Source organism: Solanum tuberosum, unplaced genomic scaffold, assembly GCF_000226075.1.
Source record: "Solanum tuberosum cultivar DM 1-3 516 R44 unplaced genomic scaffold, SolTub_3.0 scf00047, whole genome shotgun sequence".
NCBI lineage: Eukaryota > Viridiplantae > Streptophyta > Magnoliopsida > Solanales > Solanaceae > Solanum > Solanum tuberosum.
Genome location: NW_006238973.1, coordinates 1627395 through 1646468, shown reverse-complemented (window position 1 = coordinate 1646468; position 19074 = coordinate 1627395). Strand labels below are relative to the sequence as shown.

General features: G+C 32.2%; 2 protein-coding genes across 2 annotated transcripts; one reads left to right on the top strand and one right to left on the bottom strand.

Moving 5' to 3' along the window:
- Window positions 1–6326: 6326 nt before the first annotated feature.
- Window positions 6327–10031, top strand: LOC102589629 (probable LRR receptor-like serine/threonine-protein kinase At2g24230). Its single transcript, XM_006343594.2, has one exon. The coding sequence runs from the start codon at window positions 7228–7230 to the stop codon at window positions 9793–9795; it is 2568 nt and encodes an 855-aa protein (XP_006343656.1). The 5' UTR covers window positions 6327–7227; the 3' UTR covers window positions 9796–10031.
- Window positions 10032–12991: 2960 nt separating this feature from the next.
- Window positions 12992–17963, bottom strand: LOC102589298 (uncharacterized). Its single transcript, XM_006343593.2, has 4 exons — window positions 17511–17963; window positions 15599–15652; window positions 14719–14844; window positions 12992–13501 (listed from the first exon to the last, which is right to left on the bottom strand). The coding sequence occupies exons 1-4, from the start codon at window positions 17895–17897 to the stop codon at window positions 13316–13318; spliced, it is 753 nt and encodes a 250-aa protein (XP_006343655.1). The 5' UTR covers window positions 17898–17963; the 3' UTR covers window positions 12992–13315.
- Window positions 17964–19074: the final 1111 nt, after the last annotated feature.

Here is a 19074-nt window from a genome sequence, read left to right as displayed (position 1 = left end):
CCCCCCCCCCCCTCCACAACAACAACAATAACAAGAACAAATTTTCGCCAATAAGTTGTGATGGAGTGTACTCCTTCATACATAATTAGAAGTCATGTGTTCAAATTCAAAATATATGATTATCTTTATTGAGAGGCGTTACCTCAATTTGAAATTTTTCGACGCGAATTCAAGTCAAACCTCTATAGGAATACCAAATACCGAATAGAAGACCAAAAAATAACAATAATTGCTTAGTATTGACAAGTTCTTGGTGGAGTGTATTGCACTCTTTTATTCTTAATCTCAAGTCTCGAATTTGAATTTAGTGTACAATTATTATTTTTTAGCGAGTGGTTCATCTCTTATATAAAAAAATTTGATAAACATTTTAATTAATCAAATCTAATACGAGTATCAAATACCAAATAAAAAATTAATTAATAAAGTGGTATTGATGAAAATTGCATGGAAAGGAAATAGACAAGCGGTGGTGTGAAGAATACGTTAGGCTAACAATATCATGTGACATAATGTATGAATGAAACTATATAATAAAAAAAATTAATAATTAAAGATAGAAATTGTAATTATTTATGTTAGTGGGGACTAGGAAAGCAAATAATAATTTTTTAAAAAGGTGTTGATTGATTTCTTTTTACTCATCTCGTCCCCTCAATCAATGCAAATCATTAAACTCCCCACTAGTTTTTCCCTTGTCGGTATTGGCGTGCTCACATTTGATCAAATTCACCCACCCACATCCTTTGGAGGAGGGTGGGGGGTGGGGGTGGGGTTGTAAATATTTATCCGCACTCGATATTTATATTCTCTATCAAGTAATATAATTTGAGCAAGTAAATTTTAAGTGAGAATGCATATTATTTATTGATGGTTAAGAAAGAAATCGAGATATGTAAGACATTTTTTTTTTCATTTATTGCTGATTTGGTGTTAGTACTGACTGAGAATGAATTTTTACTTTGTAAAATAGAAGTGATTTTTTCTTTGAATAGAGATCGATAGTAAAGAATTCATCGTGAAATTTGATATATCTCGTGATTTATACATGTGTTGTGTGTTATATATACTTGATAGTTGAGTCAAATTGAAATAAATCGACCCGATAAAGTTAGGTTTAATGCGGTTGATTCAATCTCAACATGGGTCTCAATTTAATCGAATCATGTTTTGAAATAGTGAAACCTACTCGAGCTTAGGATTACGAGCCGTCTGATTTCTCCAAGTGGGTTGGTCTAGTTTGATCTAACTTCTTTTCTTTCATAACTTTTATGATTGTACTTATTTAAATTATACGAAAATGGTGAATTCAAATAACTTCGATCGCTAAATTTATTATGTGTGTTATACTTGATTATTGAGTTGAATCAACATGGATCGACCTCATGTGCCTCATCTTGATTAATTGAATTTTAATAAAAAAATTTACTAAATAGAATCGTAGGTAAGTAGTACTCTTAACTCTCCTCATACTACAATTATTTTTTTATTTGTAGAATGTGACTAATGTCCACTAATTATTTTTAAAAAAAAACATTTTTATTGGACTAAACTACCAATTATGAAACCAATAGTCAAGATTTTAAAAAGACATTTGTGGAATGATTAGGCTTGTGGGGTCCAAAACAACTCAAATAAATCAAAGACTAAATACATTAGAGAACAAAATAAAGTTCAAAAATGTTGATATTAACCTAAACCTATGATGTTTGAACAACAAACATTACTTACAAATCACAATCCCTAACTTGATGATGTGACAAATATACCACAAAACTTGCTCTTTTGACTAATTTGGCCCACAAAGTTAATGACTTTTATAATAAGTGGTCCCCTTTTAGCCCACAATGTGGCTAAGTCCTTATCACAAAGTTTACTATTTGAGGTGAAAAAAGAGAGCACCATCTTCCCATTAATAGAACATCAAGAAGATTTTGGAAAGTGGGGAGACTTTTCCGACCAATACAAATATCGAATAATTTTATCCATCAAAATTTATATGAATACGAGGAAATCAATTAATATTCTGTCTTCATTAAGATCGGAAGCGAAGCTACAATTTTAAATTTATAAATTTAGAATTTTAGAAATACAGCTTATTGAGTTCTTGATAAGTTATCTGTATATATAACGTGATTTTTAAAAAAAATACAAGTGTAAGTTGAGATAAACCTATTAACTGTATCGAACCATAGGCAAAGTTATAGCTCTACACTTAACATCTATTGTTTGCATTGACTTCATGACTACTAAGTCACACCGAGGATCAAGTTAGGGTGCACAAGGGATTTAATCTGAATCTCATTGTTAATAAGTTAAATATGTAATATTAAAATTATTATTATTATATAGTAAATATTAAATTTTGTTAATTTTTTATGTATTTATTTTTTTATATTTTAAATCTATTTATTAAAATTTCTCACTACGTCACTAACTTCACCCTACATAGAGTTGGGGGACATTTTCTTTTGGAACTAAAGTCAATAAAAGTACAATTCTCACCCATATTTTCTCCTTTTTGTCTTTTTTTAAAAAGAAAAAAAAAAAGAAAAGCCTTTTTCCACCATTCATTTTATAATTAGAAAAAAAACGACATAGAAGAAAATGTATTTTGTGTTCATACTATAAAGAATTGATCTGTTTCTTTTTATATTAAAAAAAAATAAAAAATTTAGTTCTTAGGTTGTTGTTTGTAGATCAATTGTAAAACCTCACATGAGGATAAATCCGTCACATCAAATTAAATTATTAGTTGAACCTTAAATTATATAGAATAGCAAAAAATAAGTCAATTACTTGTTATTTTCATTTTTATAATTATTTTATTATATATAATGATTATTATTATTATTTCTCCATTATTTTTAACACTATTTTTTTACTAATACCTTCTTTTTTATAATGATTTTGTTATGCCTTAATTAAGTTGAGTTCGACTCTGTATGAGGATCGTGCTGCAAAGCAAGCGGGAGAATCTATTGGAAACAAAGTATCTATCCTTCATAAGATAAGAATAAAATTACGTACGAACCATCTTTTTCAGACTTTATTTGTGGAATTACATTGAGTACATTGTTATTATTTTTAAAAAATAAGTCCATTAGGCACACTCTTATTTAAACCTTTCCAATCTCTCTTAGCTCCCGACCAAATTAAGGTATAAATTTGACAACTTGATATTCAACATTATATTTCCTTGCTTTTTTTTTTCGTTTTATTTTACATAAAATATTTAGACAGCAACCTATTCCAGTAGTTATATTCCAAATATAATCTGTCTAATATTCCTCCAAAAAAAATAGTTGGCATAAAAAAAAGTTATTATCATATTATAGATAATTAGGTAAAATTCAATATTCATCAATTGATATATTAATTCATTTTACACTCAACTAATATTTTTTATAGTATTTAATGAGTTAAATTTTTCAAACAAACAGGAATTAAAAATAGTTTTTATTTATGTGTCAGTCAAAATTCAGAGAATATTTTGTAGACCAAAACAGTGTCATACATAGTCAGTGGGTTGGGTACAAAAACAGCCAAATTATGAGTTTAAATTATTAGTTTTCTTCTCTTAATTTAATTAATTAGTTAATGTGTTTCCTTAGTGGATTGGTAAGTACTTCTTCATTTTTAATTAGAGGTCTCGGGTTCAAATCTCCTTGGATACAAAGTCGTCTTTGTTCGGGAGAGATATAACCCCTATACTTTCAGGAGCGAGTCTGAATTTAATCGAGCTCCATATGTACTCCTTCATTTTTAATTAGATGTTTCAGGTTCTAATCCCTCTGAATATAGAGTCGTGTTTGTTAGGGAGAGATTAAACCCCTAAATTTACTGATGTGAATTCAAATTAATCAAACTCCAATATAAATATCAAGCACTGAATAAAATACTGGATTTTGATATCACTATTTGAGTTATATTTATGGTGCATAAAAAACATATAAATCTATTTACTTTGGATTTGATTATAGATATGCAATTAATATGATTAAAGTTTAAGTATGATTAAAGTTCAATTATTTTTGTGAATCATATCAATTACGACTGGTATGTGGTTGAATTAAGTTATTTTATCTGAATTTTAGCTATATATGACTACATATCAATTATATATATGACTAAAATTTAATTATTTTTGCTTAAACTTCACAAAAAAATGCTCGAACTTAAATTCATATTTGACACCTCATGTTTGAAGTTGCTTCAAAATATAAGTTAAACAATAATGACGAATAAATACCTCATGAAATTTTCACTTTCTTTCTTCGTACACGTTTGGACATAAATTTTGATTAAACTTTAAAAAAATAAAATGAAGTTAAATTTGTGTTTGATAATGCATTTCACTAGATTTTTTTTAATTGGATTATTACAGGAAGGAAAGGCAGAGAATATCTTAATTGATTAAATGAAAATGTGAAGTAAAATGAAAAAGGAAAATTAAGATAATGATTTCATTTACTAATTGCATGGGATTAAACTTGTGGGAGAAGTAATTAATTATTAGGAAATATATGGTAATTAGATATCAATTACATTGTAGTTTGATTAAAGAGCCAAATAAGGAGATCATTTTAATTCATTGATTTATTTGCTTTTCTTGGATAAAATTTAGTTATATGTATATATATATATATACTACCATTTTAGTTTGAGTTATTATATTAAACAAAAAAAAATTCTTGAATTAGGTGTAGTGTTGGTCATCAATAGTAGAAATTACCTTTAACTAATTCCTACTATTTTCTGTCATAAAGGTAATTAATAACACCATATTAAAAATAAAATTACATCTCAATCTTATGATATGATCTTCCAAATCTAAATAATGAAAGGGTTACAGTAAAACTACAATTTTATTTGCTTGTTTCAATTGAACCCACTAATTTTAAATTCGAAATCTTAAAGTTACTTATAGTGGTAAGTTGACAATCCAATAAAATTGGTTAACTTTGTTATTTTTATATAATTTTATAAACTGAAAATTAATTGTATTATTTTAATCATATAGGCCTTTGAAGGATATTTGAATAAAATGACAAAACACATAAAGAAAATACACATGAAGATGCATTTAGTGATGTAGTTGGATGAACTGATCAGCATTGTGTTTGTTTGCATATCACACGTATCCCATGACTCATAATGTTATTTAGAAAGTATTAAATTATCTATCGTGTTTTTTTTAGTTTTTTTTTTAAAAATAATTAGAAGAAGTTATTTGGACTAATTTAATCTCATTTATATCCCAAATATAACATGTTTTTATTAAATATTTATGTTAGTGAGATGTTTGTAGTTTAAGAACAATTATCACTAAAAATAAAACGAGAACAAAATAATTAATATTGTCTATTTCTAAAATTCGCGATAAATAATATGAGATGAATGAATAGTTTGAACAAAATAAAATATAATTATAAATATAATATAAAAAAGTAAAGTATAATTTATTTTATTTTATTGGAAGTAAAGTATAAATTTTATAATAAGCTACTCCACTATTATAGGGTACGTAAGAAGCAAAATTTAAGCAATTATTCACGGAATTGTTTAAATTACATCAAATACTAAAATATCCAAACAAAAAGATAATAATAATCAAAATTTCCACAATTATTGCTCGCTATAGATCTTCCAAAATTTGAAGTACAAAATAAAAAATAAAAAGGTCAAAAAGAATATAAGACCAAAATTAGTAAAGAAATATTGAAAATCTCTCCTTGTTAAATAGCCATAAATAAGTTTAGGTAAAACTCTTCTTTTAATATTAGAAAGTCTTTTGTTCTTATTTTTTTTTAACTCTATGACAAAAGTGTTCATAAAGTGATAAGACCATTTATTTAAAGTTTGATTTCCATTATTTACTATTTTAATTTAGAGTTTAAAGTTTTTTATATAATAAAAAATAGTGTAAAAAAAAATACTCCCCATTCCAAATTAAATTATGTGAATTCTGATCAATATTATAAAATACATTTTTCAACATGTAGATATTAAAAAAAATTCTCCTATAACCTATAATATTTTTGTATAATTTAAATCTTTTAATTTTGTGTTTGGTGATTGCATCTTGTTGTCTTATTGCAATTTTTATTTGTATTTGAATTTTGCTGCACTTGAACCAAAAGTGTTTCAAAATCAATATTCTCTACCTCTACGAAATAATAATAAGCTCTACGTCCGCTATGTTCTCGAATATATAAATAGTCATATCACCTATAAGGTAACTACATACAAATTTTCAATGAAATAAATATTGATTTAAAGTAGCCAAAAGTAATTACTTTATTTTCTTTAGAATATAGTATTAATAATACTTAAGACTCAAGAGGATCATAAGTATGTATTACCACTTGCTATGAAGTAAAATGATGATATGAATGAATGAACATAATGCAGAATCATTGAATTCTCATCCAACACCTTTACTCCAAAACTTCACCAACCCAAAAATTTCTCATTTATGAACCCCCAAATATTTGACCATAACACATAAACACTGTCAATTTTTACCATAAAGTTTCTTGATTTTTACTAGCTTCATTAGGCTCTCCTGGTTGTGTTTTTTTTCATTTTTTATGATAAAAAATTTGAACTTTCTTTTGTCTAGTTGAAAACACAGAGACAAAGCATTTATGTTTTGGTGTTGTTTTCTTTGTTGGCTTTTTCATGCAGAGGTCAGACAAGGTAAGTTCACATTATTCATTCTTTCTTCCAGAAACCCCAAAAATCTTAGTTGTCCTCTGAAATTCCATTATCTTCTGAGCTGCTGTTTTTCATTTTTCTAAAGAAAGATTGGATTTTTATGCATTTTGAGCCAATTGTGTATACTTCTTGAACTTTTGGCTTTGTGGGGTTCTGCTGAAAGTGTTTGTTTTGCTGATTCTTGGAAAGTAGAACAACTTTTATGTGTCAAAAATGGTGTTAAAGTTCTGAAAAAAGGGAGGTTTTTGGAGGGATTTTTTTTTGCTTCTTTCTTTTTCTCTCTTGAGTTTTACAGTTGAAGTCTTATCTTTCTCATTTTCTCACAAGAAAGATTTGATTTTTATGCTTTCTTAGTCAATAGTGTACTCTTCTTGAACTTTTGGCTTTGTGGGGTTGTGGTAAAAATGGTGTTGGAGTTCTGAAAAAGGGAGATTTTTGGAGTTGTTTGGAGGGTTTTGCTTCTTTCTTTTACACTCTTGAGTTTTATAGTTGAAGCCTTATCTACAAATGGGAATAGGCATTCTTGGTTCTTTTCTGCTTTTGACTGTGTTCTTTAGGCCTTTGCTTTGCCAACAGCCAAACACTGATGGATTTTTTGTGTCTGATTTTCTTCAAAAGATGGGGGTTGCTAAAGTTCACAACTTTTCAGCTCACTTTTGTTCTTGGAAAGGGGTGGGATGTGATTCCAAGGATGAAAATGTTGTTAATTTGACAGCTAAAAGTTTTGGTTTATCTGGTGTGATTCCTGATAACACCATTGGTAAACTCACAAAGCTGAAGTATTTGGATCTGAGCAACAATAAACTCACTGGTTTGCCTTCTGATATATGGAGTTTAGGTTCACTAAAGTACCTTAACCTCTCACATAACCATATCTCTGGTGACCTTTCAAGTAACATAGGCAATTTTGGTGGTCTTGAAATCATGGACTTTTCTGTCAACAATTTCTCTGGGAAAATCCCAGATGCCATTAGCTCCCTTTCAAGTTTGCATTCTCTTAATCTTAGTAAGAACTTGTTTGATTCAGAAATCCCTTCTGGAATTTTGGGCTGTCATTCTTTGGAATCCCTTGATCTTTCAGAAAACAGACTCACTGGTTTTCCTAATGATTTTGGTTCTACATTTCACAAGCTCAAGTTCTTGAATCTTGCAGAAAATGAGATTCTTGGTAAAGATTCAGATTTTTCAAGAATGGGTTCAATCACTCATATCAATATTTCAGGCAATCTGTTTAAGGGTTCTGTTGTTGGTCTTTTTGAGGGGCCATTGGAAGTGATTGATTTGAGTAGAAACCAGTTTGATGGTCACATTTCTCAGGTAAACTTCAGTTCCAGCTTCAATTGGTCTCATTTGGTTTATCTTGATTTATCTGAGAATCACCTTAGTGGAGGGATCATTAGAGAATTAAAGAATGCTCGAAATCTTCTATACCTTAATCTTGCAGATAATAGATTTTCACATCAAGAATTTCCACAAACTGATATGTTATCTAGCTTAGAGTATCTGAATTTGTCTGGAACTAGTTTGATTGGCCAAATTCCTCAAGAGCTCTCGTCGTTGAGTCGCTTGAAAATCCTTGATATATCCAAAAACCATCTTAGTAAACGCATTCCTCCGCTGAGCAATAGAAATCTCCTGGTTCTTGATGTTTCATACAACAATTTGACTGGTGATATCCCATTGCCACTTGTAGAGATACTTCCAAGGATGGAAAGGTTCAATTTTTCTTACAACAATCTAACTCTTTGTGCTACTGAATTCTCCCCTAAAACACTCCTTTCGGCGTTTATCGGGTCATCAAATGGATGTCCTATTGCTGCCAACCCAGCTCTCTTCCACAAGAAAGCTCCGAAACACAGAGGACTTAAACTTGCTTTGGCATTAACTTTCTCTATGGTTTTTCTGCTTCTTGGTTTACTGTTCTTGGCATTTGGTTGTCGAAGGAAAACCACGATATGGGCGGTTAAACAGAACTCTTACAAGGAAGAACAGACTATTTCTGGTCCTTTTTCATTCCAGACTGATTCAACAACTTGGGTTGCTGATGTTAAGCAAGCAAACTCAGTGCCTGTTGTGATTTTCGAGAAGCCACTGTTGAATTTCACATTTGCAGATCTCTTATCTGCAACTTCTAATTTCGATCGAGGCACATTGTTAGCTGAAGGGAGGTTTGGTCCTGTTTATAGAGGCTTTTTACCAGGTGGCATTCATGTGGCAGTGAAAGTTCTTGTTCATGGTTCCACTATGACAGACCATGAAGCTGCAAGAGAGCTCGAGTATCTTGGCCGGATAAAACATCCTAATCTTGTTCCATTGACAGGATACTGCTTGGCTGGTGAGCAAAGAATTGCCATTTATGATTACATGGAGAACGGGAATTTGCAGAACTTGCTTCATGACTTGCCACTCGGGGTTCGAACTACTACTGAAGACTGGAGCACGGACACGTGGGAAGAGGAGGATGATAATAACAGTATTCAGAATGTTGGTTCTGAAGGATTGTTAACCACTTGGAGATTTAGGCACAAAATCGCGCTTGGCACTGCTAGAGCACTTGCATTTCTACACCATGGTTGTTCACCTCCCATTATACATAGAGATGTCAAAGCCAGCAGTGTTTATCTTGATATGAACTTGGAGCCTAGACTATCCGATTTCGGATTGGCCAAAATCTTTGGCACGGGACCCGAGGATGAGATCACTCGCGGTTCACCTGGATACATTCCCCCAGAATTTCTTCATCCAGAGAGCAGCTCACCTAAATATCCTACACCAAAGTCAGATGTGTATGGATTTGGAGTCATCCTTTTCGAGCTAATTACCGGGAAAAAACCAGTTGAAGATGATTATCCACAACACAATGATGCGAATTTGGTTGGTTGGGTTAGAGGATTAGTAAGGAACAACGAGGGATCAAGAGTTATCGATCCAAAAATTCGTGGAACTGCATCACAGACACAAATACTAGAAGCCTTGAAAATCGGTTATCTATGCACAGCTGAAGTTCCCGCGAAACGACCAAGTATGCATCAAGTAGTTGGACTGCTTAAGGATATTGAGCCTACACAACAATGAAAATGAGAGGACACAAAGGCATTGGCAACAATGCAATTTTCACCTCTTGTGTTTTTTGGTATTTTGAGTTCTCATTTGTGTTGTTACCTAACACAAGGGGAATTGTACAGTAGTCCAATATTTTTGTTTGCTGCTTTATGCAATGTTTTCTCATTTTCCACTGGAAAAGTTTTTCAATTTGTAGTACAAAATAGGCTTTTTGCTTGACCCTTGATGAAGAACAAATTTTCCACTCATTGTCATTTGTCTTTCAATTCTTTGAGATCTTTACGAGTTACTCTCCCCGTTTCAATTTGTTTATGTTACTTTCGTTTTTAGTCCGTTTAAAACAAGAATATCACCTTTTTTGTAGTGTCAAACTTTTGTGCTTGGTTCATGATGTTGTAAAATCACTGTTAAGAGTTCATGGGGCCTCCCAGAATTAGTCAGATTCTTGCTTGCTGACAAAGATCAGCATCCAAAGACACTTTATGTATCCAAAAGTGAGATGCTCACTTTTTTTTTTTGGTGAATACTCACTACTCACAGCGGAAACAATTGCTTGCACAAATATTAGGTACAACTTATGTGGTCTGGTTTTTTCTCGAAGTCTGCATATAGTGGGAGTTTAGTGCATTGTGCCGCTTTTACTCTTATACAAGTATTGCAATACGTGTTGAGCCCTTCAAAAATATTCTTGCATTCATATCAGTTTTCTTAAAATAACATAGATTTTAAATGGTCCAACACACATTCAATGATATTTTTAAGAGTCGGAGCAACAAATGTGTCGAATGCTTTTACATCTGGTATCAGACTCTCCAAAAATATTATTACATCCATATCGAATCCTCTAAAAATATACTATAAGTTTAGAATGATTCGACGGTTGACACACTAATAGTATTCTTAAGAGTGTGAGCAACATACGAGTGGGACTCTTTAAAAAATATTGTCACTCTCATGTCAGTTCTATTGAATGAATGGGTTTCAAAGAATCCGACACATACTAATAATTTTAAAGAGTTTGAACAACATAATTCCGTAGAAATTTTATAAAATCTCAACAACATAATTATAAAGGCAGATTTTTTTCATTATATATTATGATGGACCTGGTTGGTGTTAATTTATGGGGCTCCATTCAATTCTTGGAAATAGTAATTGCAGAAAAACCATAAAGCACCACTGTTTCTAGTGGTCCTTTTCATGAAGTATGTGTAATTGTGTATATAGGACAAGAAGTTTAGAGTATTCTAATTCCTCTAACATTAATTTAATTAATCACTTTTGACTAATTTTCTCTGTTGCTTATGTTCAATCATTTAGCCTTTTATTGCACAAAGGTGGAACGGTAAATGAAGTGAGTGAAAATTATATATAAAAAAATATTAGCATCTACTTCCTTGGAATTTATGTTGATGAGAAGTAATATGTATCGGTGAATTAATTAAGATATAGATAATCTGATATGCATAAGTGATGTATATCAGGTGGTGAAATAGTTGAGGTACGAATAAATTGATTCGTACAAGTAACATATATCGAACGGTGAAATAGTATAGGATATACAAACAAGCTTGTAGGTACTAGTGACAGTCGTAACAAGTAATCCGATGATGAAATAGACGAGGATCTTGTACGAACAAGCTGGTTCGTATAAGTATTCATGTATCTAACGGTGAATTGGTTGAGATAAAGACAAGCCTATCCGTACAAGTAACATGTATCCTATGGTCATATGGTTGAGATACGAATTAGCTGGTCTACACAAGTAACAAGTATCTAATGGTGAAATAACCGAGGTACGAACAAACTGCTGTTCTGTTTCAAGTAATCAGTATTCGTTGTCATAATATGATTTCAACAAGAGAAGACAAACAAATGTGTGAGTATTAGATACTAGCAAGATACTCTCTATGTCCTTAATTACTTGTTCATTTTTTCTTTTATAGTTGTCCCTAATTACTTGTCCATTTTGACAAATCAAGAAAGTATAAAAAAATTTACCTATTATATCCTCAATTAATTACTTTGAAAAATGTAAAACTTTTTGAAAATCTTAAATTTTAATTCATTCACTTCATAATTAATAGGGTTAAAATGATAAACTCACTATATTAATAATTATTTTCTTAATAGATATATCATTTTAAAAGTGAACGAGTAATTAGGGACAGAAGGAGTTTGTCCTTACAACATAGTAAGTCACAACCAACATAATCAGTAATGTCATGATCTTGGAATCTTGAAAAAGTCACCTGTCACAAATGTAGGTACATTAATGGAGTATGATAATAATTCAATATTTTGAAGACATGCATGACAGCTTGGTCACTATTAGTACTAATTTATTATAATTGTTAGTATTTCATTGGTTTGGTTTTGGAGCATGTCTGAAAATTTTCTGACTCAATGTACTGAACGATGGAAAACACTGACACCCATAAGCACTCTGTACTACTTTTCCGTCTCAAAATACTTATCGTGTTTTTTTACTTACATCTCTCTTAAGTAAACATTCTCTTTGTTCCTAATTACTTGTTCAATTTTCTTTTTTTACTTGTCTATTTCGACAAATCAAGAAAGAACAAAAAAAATTTACCTACTAAATCTGAATCGTGCACTACAGGGCCGATTCAAAAATAACGTTTTCAGCTAGATTTTCTCCATATTCGAGACTCGAACTTGAGACCACTAGTTAAGGGTGAGGTAGAAAAGGTATTGAATGTTCAAGCCAGCTGCAGGAGATATGGGTTGTAGTATTTAATATTTGGCCCTTTTTTCTTGCTATAATTATGGCTGAAGTTCATCAGTAACCACTTTTTGGACCGCTATTTAAAATATATCTAACATCAGCAAAGTATTTCAAGTTTAGCTACAATTGTTTCTTGAAGTTTGATTTTTTTTTTTAAAATACAAGACATAAATGTTACTTGTTCAACTTTATACAAATTTAAATGTCTATTTGTGCACATAAAAAGTTAAAAGACATAAATGTCAGTTAAGCTCATATTCAAGGGTATTATATGTAACTTTTTTTTTTTACCCTCCCTAGGAGCTCCCACCCCTTTTGCTCCCTTGGTGACTTGAACTCGCAACCTTCGGATTGAAAGTGAGTGGTACTTACCATTTGAGCAACTCCCTCTCGTCGGTATTATATGTAACTTATTTGACCCCATTATACTTTTTCTCATCAACAGAATTACAGAATGAGTTGATAGTCTCCAAAATCATACATCATTAGTAGAATGCAGCTACTATAGTTTCCATTCCAAATGTATATATTAAAGTTTCACAAACTAACCAGTAAAGTTGTAATCACTAACAGGGAAGAGCAAAAAAATAAATACATTGAAGGGGGGAGAAAAAGTGAAAAATAAAATGATAGCATTATACAACATTCTACTGTTTCTGTGTTCATAGAAAGGACAGATGATTGGCATCACCGGCGACAGGGATGGGAATAGCCTTCGGGTTTTACCTGTCATCATACAATATTCTACTCTTTCGTATGACGTTCATGCTTTCCGGTGTATACCTATTTTTCTTCAAACTCAACATCAATAATATCTGGTTGGGACTTTGAAGGAGTGGAACCTCCTCGACTGCCTCTAGAAAAGAAGTCGTCTCCTTTCGGCTGCCACACAACATTTCCACAGTTGGCACAGCGAACCGTTGAATTCTTGTTTCCGATAAATTGCCTCCTACAAGATGGGCACTGACCCTGCACGGATAAACAAGACGTGTGACAATGGGATGAAAGCTGCAAACTAGTCATCGTAGCAACACAGCATTTTCTCACAATGTAGCTCATAAGCATAGAATTAAGACTCAAGAATGTGCCAATTATCTGTATGTAACAGTGTTATCGAAGGTGCATTTAAGCCCTAAAGAGAGGCACAAAACATGTTGAGCGCTTTAGTGTCGTCATCAAGGCTATATGGCATACTTTCCCTTGCTAATGAACGTAAACCTAAAGAGGCGACACTAAATAATTGATGTTTCATTTTATCATAATTTTTTCAATTTGTTTGTCCATCTATTTGTTAGAGAATTTTTTATCATACCTAGTAGTCTTAAGACTACACATAAATATTTGTATTTTTTTCTCTATTACCCCCTTTTTTCACTAAAGCCCGTGTTTTGTTTGTGCTTAAAACCCCAATGGGCCTTAGAGTTTTTTTGCGTTTTACGCTTTTCACAACACTGGTATGTAGTGGAGGAAGATGTAGGAGGCAGCCACAACTTAGCACTTCTTCCTCCTATAAGAAAATCCCACTTGTTGTGTTCTGCTGCTAATTGCTATATTAGCTTTTTCCCTTGTAGAACATTCAAAATGAACAAATACAGTCTAATGATGGTAACACACTTATTACTCCCTCCGTTCAAATTTTTTGTCTTATTTTTCTTTTATAGTCCGTTTCAAATAGTATGTCTCTTTCCTTTTTTATGGTAATTCTTTAATTTAACTTTTCATGTGACATGTTTAACACCACAAGATTAAAGAGTATTTTGGTACATTCTACATCTTTTTAGATTAAAGTTACAGAAAGCATCTCATTTTCTTCCCCTTATCAATTGTGGGATTGAACCGCCAAAACGCTCGACTCAACGCAATAATACAACAACACCCGCCCACCCCACACACAAAAGGGCATAAACATCATATCAGGCTTATATAACACTTCGAATATAAGCTTATCATGTCATGACATCAGCTTGTCAATTAGCTTAAGAGGCAACTACCAAAAGAATAATGTCCAAGCCAAAGATCCATTTAAAATTTTACTACACTGCCTCTTTCTCCAAAACCTGAATTATTTTTATTATTAATTGAGGAGTTGGATCAACCAGTAATGTTACTTAATAAACTCAGTCAAACAACAGTTCAATTCATACATAATTACTTCTAAGCACAAGGGTATTGAGAAATAAAGTTACCTTGACGACTAGATTGTTGGCAACAACCCCAATAAGAAGAGGTCCAGCAAATGGTAGAACCCATGTTGCAATTATCAGAATTCGAAACAGCCAACCTGATAGAGCAAACCACAGAAAGAATATTGTCTGCAAACAACACATAAGATTCAGATTTTGAGCAAGATAAAAGACTTGGATTTAGAACAAGGTAACTTCAGAGATATTAAGATATGTTGAAAAAAAGCTCCTAGAAGCTTCAAATACATATGACTACCTTAAAATATAGAATAGAAAATATCCAAGCTCATGATGATAAGATCTCTAGAAGTATATCTGCCAATAACCCACAGCCCAATATAGAAAAATTGGAGAAGGATGTATGACCAGTTAGTATGAACTGAAATGCAATTAGATACCAACTCATAGCAATTTTTCTAATGACTTTTACAACAGAATTGTGGCATTCGGAACTGTACTCTGAACTAGCAACTGCATTTGCAATGATTCAAAGGGTAATGAAAAGGTTGAAATATACTACAATGACCGAGCAGCCACAGCATATTGAGAACAACTTACATTATATGAAATCAGAATATCGAGCTTTATACCAACTTTACTACTAGAGTAAATAAAACTTCTATGACAGAAAGTGTTGTTCCTATTCTCACGTCCATAGAAGAAAAAGTAAACAAATACCATATACTGAACACTTCTATGATCCTTCTCCACCTCATAGAGGATAGAACAAATGAAATTCAGCTCATCAATTTCCCCAGCGCAACTTGCAAATGTATCTAAATTCTATAAGTCATAAGAAATCAATGACATGTGGTCTAAGGTATTTAAGAACTGTGCTATGAGTTCACATTGCATGTGTCTTCGAAAAACAAATAACACTTACAGCAGCACTTCTTCCCAGCGGAGTATCCATAAAATCATTCAACTGCTTCCTATACTGCAGCAGCAACAGAAAAAACAATTAGCATGATGCTCACTGGCAGGAGCAAAAGGAATCCCATAACAAACTTGAAAACACCAACTTAAATCAATTAACTAATGGTGGAATACGTTTTAGCCGAAATAGAAAAAACAAGTTGACCTAATTCACATGAAACTAACTCATAGGATGGATAAGAATCCATAATACAACAACAACATATCCAGTGAAATCCCAGTAGGGCATGGCCGTATGGGGAGGGTATAGTGTATGCACACCTTACCACTACCTTGTGGAGATAGAGAGGTTGTTTTCGAAAGACCCTTGGCTCAAGTGCATCAAACCAAAAATCCATAATGAACTTTACGAATCAATTAACTAATCACTGAAACCATAAACCTGATTGGCATGAAGAAGAGTCCAGCATGGAAGTAAAAGATCCAGGAACATACTTTATGGCACTAAATCAACTAACTAATTGGAAGGATATTAGTACTATATTATATCTATAACATGTTGGAAAATCCAGCTAAAGCTTTTACTCTCTATCCCGTAGTTTCAGTACTAAAAGCTTTTTGAAAAAATCCACGATTAATTGGGGAAACTCAAGGTGATCTATTCCCGAAGGGTTATACAAGGATGAGTTGGCATATCCCATGGGATTAGCTATCCCACTTTCTATATGGGATAGCTGGGATAGCCAATCCACCATTTTAGTACATTCCATGGGATTGTTATCCCTTCACCCACAAACCAAATGTGAGATAAAATAATCCCACATTTTATCCCATGATTCTTATGTCTTACCCCACCAACCAAACAAACCCCAATAATAGATGCGTCCTTCCCAAAAAAAATAACTTTCTAGACCATTTTTGGATTTGTGCATCTCATCCTTGCACAATCTTCTATTTATTACTCCTCCCGTCCCAAATTAGTTGTAAAGTTTCGCTTCTCGAGACTCGAGAATCAAACAATTTGAACTTTGACCAACATTTTTAAATGTATTTTTTCATCAAATTGACATGAGAAAAGGCGCTACATGTTGTAATTTTCGTATAGTTTTTATAGTATCTAAATTTTCATTGTAAAAAATGGAGTTGATCTTGATACAACCTTAGGAGAACCACACCCCAAAAGCTAACTATTGAGGTGGGAGAACCTAAGGAAATATAAGCCCCACCACATCAGTTCCCCATTTAACTGCCTTGGAATAATCTCATAACAAACCATCACGCTCGACGTCTGCACGCTATACATTGTTAGCCCCAGCCAAACACTACCATACCGGCATCACCATCCAAGACACGATGGTCCCGGAGGGTGGTAGGTGACTCGAACATCATTAATACAACCTCAAGAGAACCACACCCCAAAAGCTAGTTATTGAGAGAATCTAAGGCAATATAAGCTCCACGTCAGCTCCTCATTTAACCAATGAGGAACTCAAAGTCCAATTCCTTGCAATAATATTATAACAAACCACCAGGCCCGGCAGCTGTGTGTGGTGACTCTGACACCATTAATACAACCACAGGAGAACGGAGAACCATACACCAAAAGCTAGTTATTGAGAGAGCCTAAGGTAATATAATCCCCACGTCAGCTCCACACCCATTTAACCGACGTTGGACTCAAGTGTTATTCCTTGCAATAATATCATAACAATCTAATCCAATTTAGCTTCGAAGATTAGTCAAATTGAGCACAGAGGGAGTACTATCACAACAGTAATATCATAACAATCTAATCTAATTCAGCTCCGAAGATTAATCAAATTGGGCACACAAAGAGAGTACTATTATCCGCATACAATAGAATCAAACAAAACTTATTATTAGTAAATATAAAGGAGAAATAGGATAAGCAAACAAACCCTAGGCAAATTTGATCTAAAATCAAGAGAAAAAGTACGCCACTTCCGAGTAATCTCAAATTCACGGTCAATTTCTCTAGCACGATCAGCAGCAGACTGTGCAACATCCGATACTTTCCTTGAAACATCATATCTCCTATCAACACGCTCCGCAGTCTTCTTCGCTTCATATAAAAACTGTTCAAAACCATCGTTGGCATTCCTCCACACATCTTTCCATGCTTCACCGGATCTAACTCGTTTAGCGAATCCATCAAAATCACTCCGCCTGAAAGCATGTACATAAGTAACTTGCCGAATAGGTAGGACTACCTTTGTTGTTGTTCGGCTAGTAAAACGTAGGGTTTTAGTAGGGTTTAAGGGATGCCATGGTAGGCTTGTCGCCATAATCGCCTGAAAAATTGAAGCTTTTTTTCTTTTTCGGTTTCAGTGGTAGGCGATTGAATTTTCTGGTGGACAAAAGTTTGAGGAAATTTTAATTTAGCCCTTGCATTCTTGAGAAAATGATAAAAATGGTCCCTTATGTTTGAGGGTAGGTTCAAATTAGTACCTTTAAGTCTATGTACTTTATAGTTTTAATCTTTTTAAGTTTGTCAAAAATTACTAGTCCCTTTGTCCAAATTTATGTGGTATTTTCATTTTTCGAGAGTCAAATAATTTAAGCTTGATCGGAAATTTACGTATGGAATCTTCAAATTTTTTGAAATAAAATTTATATATTTGTAATCTATGTAAAAAGTATTATAAATTACAATAATTTACATTTTAAAATATATGAAAAAAATTTCGATTAAAGATAAATTTGTTTGAATTTTGAAATTTTGAAATGTGTTACGTAAATTAAAATGGGTAGAGTAATATTTTTAGACTATGTCAAATATTTATTGAACATTATATATTAGATTTGATGGGAACGTTAGCATAAAGGAAATTAGCAGAAACTAACATTTAGAGGTTCGAATTTTGTAGTTTCTGTTATTTTTTATTTACTTATTGGAGTTTTATGTAAATTTCTGAGATGTAATTTTTGCTAAAATTTTGTTATAGCTTTGTAGGAATTTCTCACAATTTTGTATTGTGTATTTTGATAGGATTTAATGTATTTAGAGTTTATAATTTAAGGAAATAAAGTTGTATTTGAAGCGGGTAAATGAAATGGAGGTTAAATTCGGAGTGTTGTGTAACAAGAATGTGTCATCGAGATTTAAAAGTAAATTTTATATAGTGGTGGTGCTCTCAATAAAATTGGATCTATATTATAGGGACAATTCAAAAGTGGTGCTTCCGATAAAATTTTCTTCATTCTCAGAGTTCGAACCCGAATATCCTAATTAAACGTGAAGCAATTTCATCACTGCACCACAATCCTCGTCGATGATTTGATATGTTAGCATCTGTATGTGGACTAGTTCTGTCCATTCACTAGAGGCATCTCATTCCTTCTCCAATAATCATAAAAATAAATAATTAAATAAATGTTGTCAATTTCAAGATTCTTTTTTTTCTCAATTAACCAAAAAAAAAAAAGAATTAGTGAAAGATGTCCATCATTTGGATATATAAA